Source organism: Lutjanus erythropterus, chromosome 6, assembly GCF_056507025.1.
Source record: "Lutjanus erythropterus isolate fLutEry1 chromosome 6, fLutEry1.hap2, whole genome shotgun sequence".
NCBI classification, from domain to species: Eukaryota; Metazoa; Chordata; class Actinopteri; order Lutjaniformes; family Lutjanidae; genus Lutjanus; species Lutjanus erythropterus.
Genome location: NC_139322.1, coordinates 24,387,502 through 24,404,298, shown reverse-complemented (window position 1 = coordinate 24,404,298; position 16,797 = coordinate 24,387,502). Strand labels below are relative to the sequence as shown.

Genomic DNA, 16,797 nt, shown 5'->3' with positions numbered 1-16,797 from the left:
AAAATGCAAATTGGATCCAAGCAACAATTGGAGGTGGTTTTAAATTGGATTGCTACAGATGTGTTTCAGCCTAGATGCTCAAATCGGAGTCAAAACAGGCCTTTTCCACCAACATGGATCCGTCCCTGGTCCTGTTCAAGCACCTTATTTTGCACTGCTCCAAGCATTTCCACCAAAAATAAGCTGGATCTGAACCTGAAGCATTGTTTGGCAGCTGGAACCAGAAAAAAAAGGTTTGCCTCGGGAAGTTGACGACATTCTCGATTCCAATCGTTCCACTCAAAACAGGTGGAAACACAGACTAGTTCACTAGGTAGCACCAAGGTTCCAAGAAATCTCAAATGCAACTGCTTCAAGAACCAGAGCTTATTTGGTGGAAAAGAGTCCAGTGTATCCTTTTTTTGGTTTGGATCTCCATTTCTCATGCTTCTGCTTTGCAAAGCCGTGTCACTGACAAACATAATTAGTGACGCCTGTTGTGGTACCACGGCGACCCATGCAGGTAGGTTTGTGATGTCTGATGACTTATGTGGGCAGTCAAGATCTGATCTGAGACAAATCTGGTTTGCCTGCAGTCTGAACAAAGCCCAAAAGTTGCTTAAAATCTGGTTAAATTATCTCATATTTAAATAACAATGGGCTATAGTGTCTAATGAGAGGGATTTGTGTTGAGGTGACGTTATAGGATATTGCCCATCAAGAACTGTGTGTACAGATTTAAAAAAAAATATTTGTTTTAATTGTCAAAGTGTGATCTCCCTATGCAGATAGATTCACCGTGATCATCTCCAAACCCTCAACAGATCACACTGAAACCATCTGTATAGATAAACAGCTGCTGTCCAGGTAAGAGGAAAAATTTAGTTTTGCCTGGTATGGTTCTTTTTAAGTGGCATCTTCATCTGTTCTAGTAGTGCTAATGTGGTGAAACCTAGTGACGATTTAAGCACAAAGCAAGCAAATAAACACACAAATATTGCATCGACCACAATGTCTGTGATAAAGGCGTTAACCAAAATACATTCCTTGACTTAAAATGTGGAATTAAGTATAAAGTAAAATCTTTATAAACTGAGCATGAATTTAAAAAGAATCATTCTATTCCTTTGATGGAATCATTCGTCTCCATAGTGGAAAAAACTATGTAGAGGAAGATGGCCACAGCCAGGAAGAACACGAACTGGACCCAGAGCGGGATGAGACGAGATGACTTGGCCGGCTTCGGAGCCTCTTGATCAGATTTCATGGGTGTCGATCTCAAATAGGAGTTTCTGTAAGTGGACGGCGAGTCATACATGTAGGGCCTGAAAAAGAATTAAGAGGAATTATGCTCCGGTACATAATTAAAATTCTCCGTCTCAAACTTGCAGCAACAAAATATGACCCTGTCTTGACCTGTAAGTCTGGAACTATGGTTGGTTTCTAAATGCCTCAAGTTATAATCAGGGACGGCAAAAGTACACACATTCTGTACTCCAGCAGAACTACAGATAAAAAAAAAAAAAGACTTGTAAAAGTAGAAGTACTGATTTAACTTTACTCAAGTAAAAGTGAAAAGGTACTGGCTCTGAAATGTACACAAAGTATAAAAGCAAAAGTAGGGCATTTCTCCTGTGCAGTTTCATGTTGGAACACCAGTAAATTATAAATATGTTCTGGTTGATTCTAATGTAGAATCAAAGTATTTCCTACATGATACTGCTCATAACAAGGTCTTTGGATTATCTATTTTTGGATTGGCACTACAGACCAGGGGAAAACGTGTATTTTTGATTTGGGGGTGAACGTTCCCTTTATAGTAACCAGTAACTACGTATGTAGTTACTGGTTACTATAAAGGTAAGGTTCCAGTAACTATGCATGGGAGTAAAGAGGACATTTGCATCTAAATTGCAAATTAAAGTACAGAATTTGAGTATTTAGTACATAGTTACATTCCACCACACTAAAGGATAATTTAAACAGCAATAATCATAGTAAAAAATAATTGTTAGTCAAAGCTAACATAGTTATTGATCATTTTAATTGATAATTCTTTCAATCTCAGCACCACCACCACAGCGTCCACCTGCAAGCTCTGCTGTGGGTTTAAGATATGTGCTCTTCACTCCACAGTATCACCATGTAAATCTATCTGATGACTTACCCATCAACAAAATCCCTTCCTCTGTATTCAGCTTTGGGCCTCGAGTAGCTTGAGTAGGACATCCTGTAGAGGGTGACATAAAACAGTACATGTTACAGGTTTGTGTTACTGCTTACCAAATGCTGCAACAAAGATTTGTACAATTACAACTTACTCCTGTTCGTATTCCCTCTCATTCCTCTCAGGTCTTGCCCTCAGGTAAGACCCACTAGACATACAAGAAGAAAAGTAAATAGTAAATTAGACTGATTTGTATTTGCTAATTTCATTTACAGAGAAGAAAAGCAATGAAAGTTCGGAGCTAATAAAAGAGGATTCATTAGAGAACTGACCTGTCTCCAGCTGCTTCACTCCTCACCTGCTTTAGAGGTAGGGATAATAAGCAGTGAAATTTTACAACAGCACTGATATAAACAATTGATTCCTACTGTAAATGAAGTACATAAACAGATGTATTTGTATCTCTGGCCTGCATCAGCCAGATTTTGATGGAAGGTAATTTTTACTCAAGTTCTTCATTGAATATTTATCTTTATTTTCTAAGTGTGATCTGGCAGCAATGAATTTAATATCGGTTCAAGAGAGAACTTCATATGGGTGGAGAACACCCACATTAAACATGACACACTGTACACCACCAAGCATGTAGCATCGTCTTGCACACACACCTGTTTCCTGACTGACATGCTCTCATGCTTCTATCCCCCTGTGGCAATTTTTGGGTTATTAATGTATCTGCTATATATAATCAAGCAGGAAGCTACTTGTTGCTACTTGCCTTTTTTAACTTTGATCAGCCTCAAAATTATGGGATGAATAATGGGGGAAAACAAACAAACAAACAAACAAAAAACAGTGCATATAGAGATACTTACAGGTGCTCTGTAAACATAGGTGACTTCCTCCTCTGAAATGAAAACACAGTAAGGTCAAAAATCAAGGCAAGTGTGGTGTTAGTAATGAATCACCTGATCAACATCCTCTCCTGTTAGTTTAGACAACAGTTGCCAGATGTTTTGCTGGCCTTTATGTATTTACCATGAAATGGATAGAACCTGTTGCATTTGTTGTAACTATACTTGTATTATAATGGCTTCATTATTTTTTACAAATTGCGAGGTAGATTTTATGTATTATTTTAAAACATGGGCCAAGATTAAGTTGTAGTTCTTGTTTTGTTTTTAGAGACTTTTTCTGTCTTTAAAATGGACACTGAACAGGATTAATACATGAAGATTATTTACTCATCATGAGGAGTATAAATCAGCCTGTAAAAAGAGTTGTATAATGCCTTCTGTGTTTCTGCTGGGATCTTTCTAAAATTCTGAGAAAATAACCTTGATCTCATTTTTGGCTTGGCACTTTCTGACATTTTTTTTAAAGGGAGCCTGTGGTATCTGCATTACGGATAGTAAGGTATCCAGTTTTAGTTTAATATTTTTTTTGAGCCAGATAGGTCCCATTTAAGTAAGGTTATTTCGATTACTTCTATCTGTAAACTCTAAGAAATGTGAAATAACATATAATTATAGCTCTGGCACACTTGTGGCTTTCTTTCAACCGTTTGAATACATATCTGTGAGTGCACTGACTGTACATGTATCTGTGAAAGTACAGTCAGACAGTGGATGAATCAGAAAAGTACAGAGTACAGTTACCCTCTTCTCTGTAGAAAGTTTTGTCAGGGGATGGTTTCGTTTTTTTCCCTTTGGCCATGGCCTCTTTCAGCTTCTTCTCATACAGACTTCTGGTGCTGTCTGAGGACACAAAAAGTCGCACACAACGTATAATTGAGAGAAAACAACAGTTGATTCAAGCAATACTGCGGCATAAGAAGAAGATAAGTTGTTAACTTTCACGCAGGCAGGAGGAGGCCTGTGAACGTTGATTCAAAAACGGGCGCAAAGTGAACGTTGACTCTGAGCCACTCACCGACCACAGGCCCGTGTTTGATCCCGTACTCATCGAGCAGGTCGCTGATCTCCTGCGCAGACAAACTGCTGAGCAACATCTTGTCTTAACTCGGTTTATTCCTTTAGTTTTCTGTAGCGCGTGGTGTATGTTCTGGACGCAGTGAAGCTCTAACGTTAGTTTCAGTTGCCAGAAAAGAAACAACAACCGTAACTCCTCCCACAGATGATGACGGTGAGCTCGTTACACTGCGCGGGACCGTCCTCTGTGGAGTCGAACGGCCGCTTGAAGGCGTCGAGAGACTAAACCCCGCCCGCGTTTGTTTAAACTAGTGATAAAAACATTCGCACCTGCAGTCATTGTACATCATTTCCGTTTCCGTTTCACACAATCTTCTTTTTGTAAGTTGTTTCTTTCATTATCGATACAGCGCCACAAGCAGGCTAGTCACATTAATTTGAAAGCTAATAACAATAACAACAATAAAAGTAAAAACATAAATCAGTGTAACAATATTATAAAAGTAGTAATACTCATTAACAAGCAAAAGCTATGTCATTAAATTGCACTAAAAATTATGTAAAATCCATCAGTATTATCAGTAAAAGCATAAAAATAAAATAACTAATTATGCAGATGTTTATTAATGATTTATTAACATATAAAAACATTTCATGTGCCTTTACATAATGTTGTGCAATTTAATCTGTAACAGTATATTGTATATTTTTATTTGAATATTGTATGTAAAACTTTTAGCTGCAAAGTGACTAGTAACTATAACTCGAAGATACTTTGACATAAAAGTAACGTATTTCCCTCAGTGATGATGAACAATAGATGCATAAATTAAAAAAAGCAGAAAATAGAGATACTCAAGTAAAGTACAAGTGTCTTAACATTGTATTTAATAAAGTACTTGAGTGAATGTATTAGGGGTTCATGATAAATATGGAAATTTACAGTATTGTTTAGTATTCTGATAATGAAATTATAGCCAATAAATATTAGCAATAATCATATCTGATTGGACAGATTATGTCAAAGGATTTAATTGGAATTCTTCTGTACAATGCTCTATTAAAGCTGAAATACATTGATGTACTTTAACAGAAAAAAAAAAAGTCATTTGAGGTCTGTTCATTTTTTTTTATTGTAACAGTGATGTCAGTTACATTTGGTTTAGTCAGAGCTATGTAATATTAAATCATCCAGCTTTACTACATTTCAGTCCTTCATTAGCTCAGCTGTGCATAATCTACAGGTTATATGAATGTCTTTTTAAAATGCAAAGATGTGAAATGATCAGTTATCTCATCTGAATTGGCCATAAGAAGCAGGTAATTATGGATGATTATGTCCCGCTGAAAAAAATCTATATCATGCATCCCTAACATGTACTGATTTACTGTCCACCACATTACAATTAGATTTAGGCCCATTCAGCCCTAATTTAGTCTAAATTACTAAAAGTGGAAACATAACTTATCTGCAGTTCATACAAACACATATGCAAGCATAATTTTTCACAAAGATAAATCTTTATTAAACACAAAAAATGCATATTACAGAAACACAGTTTTGAATGTTTAACATTTTACATCGCATATTTACAGGATAATGTTGTCCTTTTTATTTTTCTTTCATCCTCTGTAAGCACGTGAACACATTTTTAAGGACCAAAAGTTAGATTTCGTCATAAAAAACAACATTTATGTGAGCCAGCCTGGTTGTTCTGTGGCCACCCAGAACATGAACAGTCCCATCACAATCACCACACCCATCTTCAGTGTCAGCTTCAGCATGTTGAGACACTGTAGAAACAAAAAGACAGGGCAGAGAAGTAAAATTAACCAAACAATTAAGGGACAAATGAAAGTAAATGTTGAATAAAAGTTGAATAAAAAACAGTGAGTATACACACTTTGTGTTTTCTGGTGCAGTTTTGTGTGCTACTGAGATCCGGCAACTTCTCTGGCACCTTCTCTGGCACCTTCTCTGCAAACTTCTCTGACAAGTTCTCTGGTAGCTGAGTATTTGGGGGATCACAGGGAGGTTTCATTTGTGTGGGGATGTCAGGCTCCCTTAACTCCTGGACAAAGACAAAACAGTTAATCTAAAGGTTAATCAAGCACAGTGGTTTCCAACCTTTTTACTTACAAGACCCGTTTGACTAACTAACTAACTACATTCAAAAGTCTTTTTTTAATGTATGGCAATTAAACACACTTAATAAACTTCTTCCAGTGATGTATCATATTGGTTCCTAATGTGGGGACCTTCATCCCCACTAGGGGTCACCACACACACACATACGCGCGCACACACACACACACACACACACACACACACACACACACACACACACACACACACACACACACACAGGCTGTGAAGAGGACACTCACATTTGTCAAAAAAAAAAAAAAAAGCCTATTGCATGTGTGATTGTTAGACAATACAAAGACAGAATTGTATAAAAAGTTTCTGAAAATATCAGGAAAACTCACTTCTGATGTAATATTAACAGGAAATAATTGGCTCAAAATTCACAAACTTCTTGCAATGATTGTGTTCACCTTTTAAGTTAATTGTGTACTTTATCAGTTGTTCTGTACTGCTGTTGTTATCCATTGAATATAATATGAAATATTCATAAAATTTGTCACTTTTAGTCAGGGGACTATGTTTCCGAAACACTCATCTAAACTTTGTCAATAAAGAATTCATAAATCTTCACAGAAATGAACAAAATACTGAGATAAGTTTTCTTACACTCACTAAAATCAAGAGGGCCTCACACCCCCCTGTGAAGCTTTGGTGACCCCTAGTGGGGATCAGGATCCCCCAAGTTGGGAACCAGAGATCTAGTGTATGTGTTCATTAGTATGCGTGTGTGTTTTCATATGTGTCCACATGCAAACCTCAGATGTTTCTGCAGAGCTCTGGTCTTCCTCCCCATCTGTGGAACTGCTCAGTGAATCTCTGTCACTGCTGAGAAATGAGGAAAGAGACACATTTTTGTTTGGATCAACTCCGGCTGTACTTATTGTTCTTTGTGAATTGTTTTTTATTCAGAGAAATGTATAAAACATTCTGTTTTAGAGCTCTTTTCTCATTGTTACTCTCATATACTTTTTTGTGACAAACTACAAGAGAAGAAAAGTACAAAACAACTTAAAAGATTTATCCACATTCAGAATCAAGCAAACTAAAAAAACAACAACAAAAGGTGACGAAAAATTGAGAGGAGACTAAAAGAAATACCACTTTCATTCCACCTTTCTTTGATTTGCTATTGACACTGGTCGGCAAATCATTTTGCCCTTTAAACCCTAAACAGCAACTTTAAAGAAAATGTCGGGCACCCCTATACCTCAGTCAGTAGGGCGTGCGCACCATGTATTGAGGCTGTTAGTCCTCTGCAGCGGCCGCTGGTTCGAATCCCGCCTGCGGCTCATTTGCTGCATGTCATCCCCTGTCTCTTCACCCCCCTTTCCTGTCATACCTTCAGCTGTCAATAAAGGCAAAAATGCCAAAAAAAATAACCTTTAAAAAAAAAAAAAAAACTTTAAAGAAAATGTCAATTTCTCCCTTACATAAATATCCTTGATTATTTCAATAAAGTCTTGTAATATAGGTGGACCATGGCTGACACCATTTCTTAGTTATGGTTTTCTTAATTGCAGCCCAAATAATTTTAAATAAATACTTGTGTCTTCCTATAATCAGAATAAAACATAAATAGAATCTTAATATCAAATATAGTCTCTATAACCTTTTATTACATGGCTTTGTTAAAAGCTCAATTTTGATTGGTCAGTCATAGCATTATAAGCAATGTTTTCTGAGTTGGTGTAAGAAAAGGTTTGCTTTTAATATTCAAGGAAAAAAGTTGAATACATATTCTGCTTACCTGTCAGTTTCATAGTGAATGACTTGAGACAGTGGCTCTGTACAAAACTGAACTTTTGTCTTCCTCCCTATAAAAAACACAAATGTAAATTTTTAAGTTGAAAACTTTATTTCATGTAAAGATCACACCCTCCTCATCTCCACTCACCTTCTCCTCCATTTTCTCCGTCACTGTCGTCATAAAACTCATAGAAAGCCTTGATCCGCTCCTGCTCTTGTTCCCAGTTCCTCTCCTCTTCATACTCGTCGTCTCCCAGCTGTCCCAGCTCGGTGAATTCCACATCAGTGTTGAAGAAGAAGCTATCGTCCAGGGACCCCTGGTTGGATGGGCTTGTCGTTTTTGTGTCCTCTCTCTGCACCACCGAATAGGTGTTAATGTCTTCTGCGGGAGTTATGTCTGAAGGTGGTGTTTCCGCTTCGTCTGTGTCTTCTGTGGTTAACAGGTCTTCAGACATAAAGGAATCAGTTGTTAACACGTCGAGATTCCAGTCTATGTTGAACGTTGCTGGATCTGGTCTGTTGTACTCATCAGATATGCTCTCACAGTGAGTCTCCTCCAGTTGCTTGTTGTTTTCAAGATCTTGTAGACTCACATTCTCCTCATCACTCCTCCTTACCTCATCGTCACTGGAGCTGTAGGAATCACTTTCACCTGTCTCGCCTCCATCATCGCTCCCTGACACATGCTCGACCATCTCTATTCTACCTCCATCTTGTTCATCTAGGCTCCTGAACTTATGAGCATCCTTCTCTAAATCGATGCTGTACAGATACTCGTCTCCCTCCTCCTCATCATTGTTGGCTCTTTCCAGGCTTTGCTCTGTGACCGACTTCTGATTACTTTCTTGAGCTTCTCCTCTTTTTTCTACATATTCACATGAAGAAAAGTCTGATGGATAATCTGCAAAGCTCTCACCTGCCTCTTGGTGTTCCTCCCCTGAGAAATCCTTTATCTTCATCTCTACATACTCCTCACTATCGACTTCGGCAATGAGATCCTGCAGATTTTGCACTGATATTTCTGGAAACTCCAAACTGGCTTTCGTTTGGCCGTCCCTGCAAGGATTTTCAACCTCCTGCTCAAAGCTCTGTGCAAGAACATTTTCTTCTTTCTCGATTTTCATCCCCTCACACTCAGAACCAGATGAGTCCTCTTGCTCTTCCTCTTCTTCTTCTTCCTTGTCTTGCTCATTTTCCTCTTCACTCCTGTCACCTTTTATCATCGTCTCACTGCCACGTTCAGGGACTCTCTCAAAATAGGACACCTCTTCATCACTCTCACTCTCACCTTGCTCCTCATTTCTAACTTGAGGGTTTTTGGCACCCTCCGGGGCCAGAGTTTGTCCCTCAGCAAAGATCCTGTCCTCTTTATCTCCATCGCAAAACTCATTGTCGCAGTGGACCGACATCAACAATTCCCCTGGTCCCTCTTCTGTTCCCATATCCTCTTCCTCATTGTCTCCAGTGGCAGAACCCTCCTGGTCAGAATCTCCATCTGAGCTTGTGTAATCCTCCTCTTCCTCCTCCTCTGGTGTTTTGATCCCTACACCTTGAAAATCCTCCTCATCAGACTGCTCTTCATCAGCATTTTCAGCCATGTATGTATCTTTAGTTTCAGACACAACTGCTGCTTCCTGCTGCAGAGCCTCGTCTTCCTTTGTTGCTAAGCTTTCATGAGAGATACCTGCTTTGTCCTCCTCAAGTTTTTCATCAAAATTTAAATTCTCAAAGTCCAAATCTCCATCAAGGAACAATGGAGCAGATGCTTCTGTAACAACATCATCATTCGAATGTTAAATACTTTCATAAATATTTAAAAAAATATAATAAATATCATACCAAGACATATTTCTTACCTGAAAATGCATCACTGAGTAGATCATCAAAACTTCGCTCCATCTTTGCAAACAGCGAAAGAGTAACAATTATATCAAGACAACCATGAATGTTTTGCCAGAGATGATCTCTGTGATCAGAAAGGAAGAGAGCGCGATGTAACTCTCATCTGTTCTTGCTGCGAGTGGCTTCCTGTCAAACAGACGGTGCATATATAACACATTAAAACTTAGAAAAAATGTGGTTAAATGTATGACCACAACTGTCCACATTGTGTAAGCTTAACATCAAGTTGAAGATAATCAAAAGGAGTTTAAAAAGTATCTCTAAAAAAGTCTCTAGAAATTACAAAAATACTGTTTTGTGTTTTCTGTTGCTGCAGGAACTTACCTTCATGAGCTCATGAAATGATGTCAGCTTTGATGTGGTTTTAGTTTCAGATGCACAGTAAAAAAAAAACTCCAGCAGTTGAACATGCAGTTCCTTCATACTGAAACAGCTCAAGTTTATTGGTGTCTTATATAACTGGGTGCAGTGCCACCGTGATGATCAGAGTCAATAAAACAACACTCGTTGTCAGTGAATATTCTGTTGGGGAAATGTATTTATTTTACAGCTAAAATCAAATAAAATTGCGGTAAAAAGATCATCCTGGTTTGTTGTTCCTGGGAGGTCTTACAGCTCGTTGCGGAGGAGGTAGCGGTGGGTGGGCTTCAGGTCAACTTCCACAGGAAAATGATCACTCACCTCAAGAGCCTGAAATGCCATCAAAAGAACAGGATTAAAGCTGCGGTAGACTTTTTTTTTTTTTTTAATTCCAGTTAAATCTAGCCACTGGTGGGAGGCTTTGTCGAATCACACGTCTGTAACATAGTTGTCTCATTCCTAAAATGTCAGTATTTGGCTACCTGAGAGTAAGCCTCAACAGTCAACTATCTTTTTCCAGGATTGCATACTGCACCTTTAATGTTCAGTTTACGTATATTACTTAACTAAAGAACAGTATGTTTAGGCATGTTTACCTCCTCCTCGGTGAGATGGAAATTCTCTTTAAAGTTGAACGGTTGAGCTGAACCTGGCACTATGCAGGAGACAATCTCACGTCCATGGACAATTATCCTGTTTGAAAATGTAGAAAACATATTACAGCCCTGCATAAGCCTGTCCAACACGATTCTGAAGCAGAAACCCACTTACAGTAGTCATTTTGCTCTTATACATGCTGTTATAGAGTATCCATGCAAACTCACTATAAACACAGCTGTATCTTTTTTTAAACTGGTTCAACTTAAAAAAAAAAAAAAACTGAACTTAGGTTGAATAAATAGTTTGAAGCCTTATGTGAGCTGAATAAAAACGAGTTAACTGAACTTGATAAAATATTTTCAGTAAAGAAAGAGCTACCTTAACCTTATGTTGATCCAACAATTGTTCAGTCTATTGCTGGAAAAAAAAGCACTTTAATGAACTTAAAAATCATTGAAAGTATTTCCACATTAATGTCTTTCTTGCAGCATTAAGTAATTATATAGGTCCGCCTTAATGTCCTTGGGTGGTGTCAGCTTCATTTATTAAGGCTTATTCAACCTGTTTATTCTAGGATTGGATCCAATTAAATTTACTTGGGTTGGTCCAACTAATTTTACAGAAAAAAAAAAAGAAAAACAGCAGTAAATGAAGTTGTTTAACCCCCAGTACATTAAGTTGGTCCAACAAATTTGTTGCTGAAAGAAAGTCATTTAATTACATGCAGCACTTTCCATGATTTAATTAATTAAGGTAGTTCAGATTATATATTTTGAGAGTGTAAATGTTTATACTTAAAACATTTAAGTTTCAACAAATGGATGAACATTCACTGATTCATTTTCTGTAACTGCTTATTCCCGAAGGCAATAGAAATTGATTTTCTTTTATTTTTTCTCAGTTTGAAGAGTTTAAAATTTATCAAGTTTTAAAAGATTGCTCTCAGGAAAGTTTTAACTCTCATAAAATTCATGGTGGGAAGTAAATAAATAAATAAATATAAATATGCTGTTTTTTTGACTCATTTTTACTAAACTGTGTGTACTTGACAATAAGAAGTTCATAAAAACATAGGAAATTGTTGCATTTTTTGTTAAGAAAGCAAAACATTGTTTGTCTTTAGCAAAACACTACAACTGTGGTTGTAAAATTGTTTTCTGAGAGCATAGCTTTACAACCATTTTTAGTTAATTCAGCTGTGAAAATGAATAATGGCACAAGATTTGTTAATTCTTCTTGATCTAATTAGGATATATCACCTTCATACATTTTAGTAAAACGAACTCAAAAATCAAAAACTGTGGACAACTATGTGGACTCTACACTAAACTTTTGTGTCATGGATGAGTTGGGGTTTGAAGTATACTTTAGGGTAGTTTAGTTTTCAGTAATCACTGACCTGTCGTAGGCACAGTGTGTCTTCTCACGGACGGTAGTGTCTTGTTCGTCTCCTATCAACCAGTGAAATTTGGGGTCACTCCTCAAGCGCACAGCTCTCCAGCCCTTGATGGTAACATAGTTGCAGGCGGCATTGAGATCCCCTAAGATTATCACATTCTGTGCAAATGCATGAAAAGGAAGCAAAAAAGGAAGTTGAGCAGAGCGAAATCACTCATAAATTCCGTCATACAGAATGTGAAACCAGCATGAGATAAATAAAGGATAACAAAAAAGAGTAAAAATGATTCAACCTACATCATTCTTCCACTTCTTGTGAATTCCTTTGAAGACGGTGTACAGTTGGTCCATCTCCTTCATGGCGTTCCTGGGACAGGTGTGTTGTCCGATCAGGACAAAATCCTTCACCACTGCAACAAAAAAACAGGACATTTGTGACACATCTTCAATTAATGTGATTGCATAAAGAATAATGTTTCAATTTTAATATAGAGCATAAAGAAACTTGTTTATTAAAATCCCCGTATACATAATTATAATGTAAACCAGGTTTCTGGTTGTCTACAAGGTTAGGCGTCTCTTTTATTCTTCCAAATCCCAGATCTGGATGAGATGTTGTAATTTAAAAAACGTATTTAAAAGCTTACTCAGGTTTGTGAAACCAGGTTATGATGTTTATATACATCATGGATACTCCTAAACCTGGGACTGGTTTCAGAAAGAGATTTTAAACTGCTCTGAAGAATTGGACCAGTCTTCAATTCAGCTCTGCTTATACATTTTATTATGCCAAATGTGAAACTTTACTTTGCCGTCAGGGGCATAAGATGAAAAACACAACACAAACACAAAAACAAAGGTACAAAGACAAAAAGAACAAAAAAGTTTTCTGGACATACAATAAACAGAATTCAATAAAACACAAAATGTTGTCTATTATGTGAAATTACATGTGCAAATTAAGCAGGTTAATGCACCTGAATTCTAAATCTACAGCCTCATAGTGCAGTCTCGTATAGATTTGGCTTTGCGGACACCTGATAGTTGCAGGTGGACATTGAAAGGGCCTTTACAGTGTGGCTATGGCCTTAACTTTGTCCTTAGATCAGTCTAATGACAGTTAGTGAGTTAATCAGCTTATTTTAAGCATAAAAAGACCACAAGCTCAACTCTGCATGAAGAACCATGTTTCCATGATGTCTGCTGAGTGGTGGTACCAAACAGACATTTTCTCCTCACTGAATTTTATTATTAATGTGTCCTGTAACTGTTGAACTCTTCCAGAAGGCAAATATTTTTTTTGCTGGAGTGAAAGGAGCTGTTTGACACAGTTAACTCCGTCAGCAATGTTTTTATTTTACCCAGAATTCAGGCAGAATTTGTCCTACTTACAACAGTCAAGAAATAGACAGCTTTGTGCAATAGAAGAATTTAGATGATCAGTGATCAGTTTAAAGGGATAGTTCGGGTTTCTTATAGTCAATGTTTTACCTACAGGAGATGGCGGTTGTAACACCCCCAGTTTGGAGAAGCAGCAGGAGTACCGGTGCTTTTCTGTTGGAAAAGGCTGTATGACAGCAAGGTAAAACTTTGAAAATATCCTAAATATAGTGTACCCTTTAACTGATATTTAGTTTTTTTTTTGGAAGCTAAAATATTTTTTGCTGCTGACCTTGTACCATCCGCCATCGGCTGTATAATACACTGACTACGGATAAATACCTCATATAACTCCACTTCAAATAATCCAAACTATTCCTTTCATGTAAGCCAGTCAAAGTCTATCTTTGTGAAACTGTCCTCAGATCATAACTGAGATATGGTGTGTACTAATGTGCAATTTATCTTCCTGTATAATTCCACTGATGTGTTCTGTTTCATCGTACATGTGGTCGGGGAGTGAAAGCGAACGATGAAGGGCTCTCTGGAGAAAACATCAGTCTCATTGGTCCCGTCTCCTTCTGGTTTAGGATACTGATAATGCTCTTTGACCCTTAGCACATTGTTCCTGCAGAAGATCAGAGAGAAAAGAGAGAACATTAAGGATGTCATTATATTAAACTGACCATCAACGGCAATGTTTGATCTGAGTTACCTGTAAATGTAGACATATTGCTCCTTGTAGGTCTTCCTCCCCAACCTTTCACTTTCCACATAGGAGTATGAGTTGGATTTGTCATATCTGCTGACAACATAAATTAGTTAAGTTTTGGTGTTGATTGTATGTTGTTTTATGTGATAGAGGTTTGATTCATCAAAGTGTGCACCTGTTAAGATCCTTCACCAAAGCTTCTATTGCTTCTCCTTTTGAGTCTCGGACTTCCTGAATGAGACACAAGTCACACCGAGAGAGAATCTTGGGAGCAAAAGAAGAAGAAAAAGATCCATCAGTTGTCTCGTTTCGTGTTGATGCTGCTGCAGTTGTTGTCCATATAGAGTTGAGAGTACCTTTAGCAGAATCCCCATGACCTTCTTGTTGGTCACCTTTGATTCACCAAAGCTCTGGACATTGAAGGCGCAGATTTTCAGGGAAGATGTGACGGTCAACGCACACAACCCCACAGCAAACAGCAGAACTGCAGTCCTCATCTTGCACAGGGTTGTCTCTCTGTGGGTGAAGGAGAGTTTGGTAAGATCCTCTTTGTCATATTGTGAAATGTGTTACAAAACCCTCTTCATTACCACCTACTTTGCAGCCTCTTACCATCAGTGCCAGTTTCACCAGGAGAGTGACCCCAGTCCAGCAAAGATCCATCTCTTCAATGACCTGTGGTGTATTTGGGGAACATGCAGGTAAACGTGGATGTGCTGTGTCAGTGCCTGATGAGAATAGAGCTTTATCTGGAACAGTTAAAACCACTGAATACAATGGACAATAGCACCCAATCAGTTCAGCTCTGAGTGTGTTTTGTCTGTAAGTTTGAGTGTAATCAGACAATAGACGGTGCCATGTGTCATGTCTGTCAGTTTCATGAACGTTTGTATATCATTCTGTCATTTTTGCATTGACGTGAACAGCTGGTAGTTACCACACACTGCCATCACATCGACAACACAATCAGTGCTGAGCACTGGTGTGGTCTTAAAGGGATAGTTCACCCCAAATCAACAGATTTTTTTTTAAAATGAAAAATACATATTTTACCTCTGGCTTTTCTATCCATTGAGATAGTTTTGGTGTGAGCTGCTGAGCTTTGGAGATATCAGCTGTAGAGATGTCTCTTTCCAGAAATCATGATTGGGTTACTTAAGATTATCCACAAACATTGTTGTGAGTAGCTTCAATAGAAAGAGAATAATTTCCATCATGAAACTACTTACAACAAGTGCGTTATTTAACTACGTAATCACAGGTGTGATGTACGTATACTTTTCTGGAATATTTCTATTTTCTGCTGCCTTTTTACACTCTAGTACATTTCAGAGGGAACTATTGTACTTTTAATGCTGCCTCACTACATTCAGAACGCAGCAGCAATGCTTCATACTGGTTCTTACTGGTTTTAACAGACAACATGACATTACCTCAATCCTTGCTTCCCTTCACTGACTCCCTGTGTGTTTTAGAATTGATTTGAGGATTTGTACTGATCACTTTTAAAGCCCGTTTGGGTCTGGCCCCAAGCTACATAGCAAACATGTTGACCATGACCATGTTGTCCAAAGTCCAGGCTTAAATCTAAAAGTGACCTTTTTCCACCACAACCCTTTGACTTTGGAACGACCTGCCTGAGGAGATAAGGCTTGTAGAATCAGCAACATCTTTAAATCACTTCAATCAATTAAAACTTGCTTGCTTTTATGTGATGTTGTCTTGTTAATGTATCTTTTATTCTTCTATTCCTTTTATTTGTGTTTATTTATACCGACTCTATGTGATGTTGTCTTATTATTCATTTCATGTCTTTATTTATATTGATCAGACAACATCCAGACCTTTATTTTTATTATTTATTCCTGTCCTTTTATCTTTTAATGTTCTACCTTAATTTTAATGTATTTTGCTTGTGTCTTAGTTTTACTTCAGTTTTAGCTACATTTTGTCTTGCTTCTGTTTGGCTTCATTGTTTTTGGCCTTGTGTTGTCACACTGTTGTCAAAATGTCAAATACTGACATTTGGTTTGGTAAAGCATCCTGAACACAGCAACACAATGATAAAATAAGAGGATATGGGTGGGAGAGCAGGGCGTCAATCACACATTTCTGGTGAGTCGCTGGTGATGTTTGAGAGGGATCATATTTCAATGAGTCTATGCATCTTTTGAGCAAAAATTCTGCTTAGTTTGCCTTTAAGTTAGATTTTCAGTGCAGAACCTGTTCTTGTTATTGAGTATTGTTCACAGTGCTTTAGTAAAGATACACCCATTGTCCACAACTGTAATTATACAAATCTTAATTATTTGCTTATTTATTCATATGAAGTAGTTGTTGCAGCTTAGGCAGAAACCTTAACTCAGAGAAATAATGATCATGGCTCAGGAAGACAGTTTCTCTTGAGGACAGTAGATAATGATGGTTGTGTCACTAATCAGTAATACTGTTGTAAAGGTGAGACAGCAAGAGA

At 37.7% G+C, this 16,797-nt stretch overlaps 3 protein-coding genes across 4 annotated transcripts; all 3 read right to left on the bottom strand.

Moving 5' to 3' along the window:
• Positions 1 to 976: 976 nt before the first annotated feature.
• LOC146325358 (uncharacterized) lies at positions 977 to 4,204 on the bottom strand. Its single transcript, XM_084720016.1, has 7 exons — positions 4,079 to 4,204; positions 3,805 to 3,903; positions 3,022 to 3,053; positions 2,479 to 2,504; positions 2,301 to 2,354; positions 2,147 to 2,209; positions 977 to 1,304 (listed from the first exon to the last, which is right to left on the bottom strand). Exons 1-7 carry the CDS (start codon positions 4,155 to 4,157, stop codon positions 1,094 to 1,096), a joined length of 564 nt encoding a protein of 187 aa, XP_084576142.1. The 5' UTR covers positions 4,158 to 4,204; the 3' UTR covers positions 977 to 1,093.
• Positions 4,205 to 5,576: 1,372 nt separating this feature from the next.
• Positions 5,577 to 10,339, bottom strand: LOC146325357 (uncharacterized). Of its 2 annotated transcripts, none has more exons than XM_084721306.1 (7): positions 10,199 to 10,339; positions 9,829 to 10,000; positions 8,121 to 9,740; positions 7,974 to 8,040; positions 6,982 to 7,051; positions 5,982 to 6,149; positions 5,577 to 5,871 (listed from the first exon to the last, which is right to left on the bottom strand). In XM_084721306.1, exons 2-7 carry the CDS (start codon positions 9,869 to 9,871, stop codon positions 5,770 to 5,772), a joined length of 2,070 nt encoding a protein of 689 aa, XP_084577432.1. In that variant the 5' UTR covers positions 9,872 to 10,000; positions 10,199 to 10,339; the 3' UTR covers positions 5,577 to 5,769. The 2 variants fall into 2 exon arrangements, with proteins under 2 accessions (XP_084577432.1, XP_084577433.1); XM_084721307.1 differs by having other exon boundaries at positions 6,982 to 7,048.
• A 55-nt stretch (positions 10,340 to 10,394) lies between these two features.
• dnase1l1l (deoxyribonuclease I-like 1-like) lies at positions 10,395 to 15,073 on the bottom strand. The gene is made up of 9 exons (XM_084721308.1): positions 14,937 to 15,073; positions 14,681 to 14,840; positions 14,500 to 14,588; positions 14,328 to 14,414; positions 14,119 to 14,240; positions 12,530 to 12,642; positions 12,234 to 12,391; positions 10,831 to 10,927; positions 10,395 to 10,564 (listed from the first exon to the last, which is right to left on the bottom strand). Exons 2-9 carry the CDS (start codon positions 14,819 to 14,821, stop codon positions 10,484 to 10,486), a joined length of 888 nt encoding a protein of 295 aa, XP_084577434.1. The 5' UTR covers positions 14,822 to 14,840; positions 14,937 to 15,073; the 3' UTR covers positions 10,395 to 10,483.
• Positions 15,074 to 16,797: the final 1,724 nt, after the last annotated feature.

What these genes read in the sequence shown, in the direction of transcription:
- LOC146325358 (XM_084720016.1), bottom strand. Translation starts at nt 4,157, where the DNA reads ATGTTGCTCAGCAGTTTGTCTGCGCAGGAGATCAGCGACCTGCTCGAT. An exon ending in AGTGAAGCAGCTGGAGACAG is followed by an intron (nt 2,355 to 2,478) that starts GTCAGTTCTCTA and finishes TTGTATGTCTAG; the next exon opens with TGGGTCTTACCTGAGGGCAA. An exon ending in GAGAGGGAATACGAACAGGA is followed by an intron (nt 2,210 to 2,300) that starts GTAAGTTGTAAT and finishes CACCCTCTACAG; the next exon opens with GATGTCCTACTCAAGCTACT.
- LOC146325357 (XM_084721306.1), bottom strand. Translation starts at nt 9,871, where the DNA reads ATGGAGCGAAGTTTTGATGATCTACTCAGTGATGCATTTTCAG. An exon ending in ACTCAGTGATGCATTTTCAG is followed by an intron (nt 9,741 to 9,828) that starts GTAAGAAATATG and finishes ATGTTGTTACAG; the next exon opens with AAGCATCTGCTCCATTGTTC. An exon ending in GCTCTGCAGAAACATCTGAG is followed by an intron (nt 6,150 to 6,981) that starts GTTTGCATGTGG and finishes GTCTTTGTCCAG; the next exon opens with GAGTTAAGGGAGCCTGACAT.
- dnase1l1l (XM_084721308.1), bottom strand. Translation starts at nt 14,821, where the DNA reads ATGAGGACTGCAGTTCTGCTGTTTGCTGTGGGGTTGTGTGCGTTGACC. An exon ending in TCATGGGGATTCTGCTAAAG is followed by an intron (nt 14,589 to 14,680) that starts GTACTCTCAACT and finishes TTTGCTCCCAAG; the next exon opens with ATTCTCTCTCGGTGTGACTT. An exon ending in TTGGTGAAGGATCTTAACAG is followed by an intron (nt 14,415 to 14,499) that starts GTGCACACTTTG and finishes TGTTGTCAGCAG; the next exon opens with ATATGACAAATCCAACTCAT.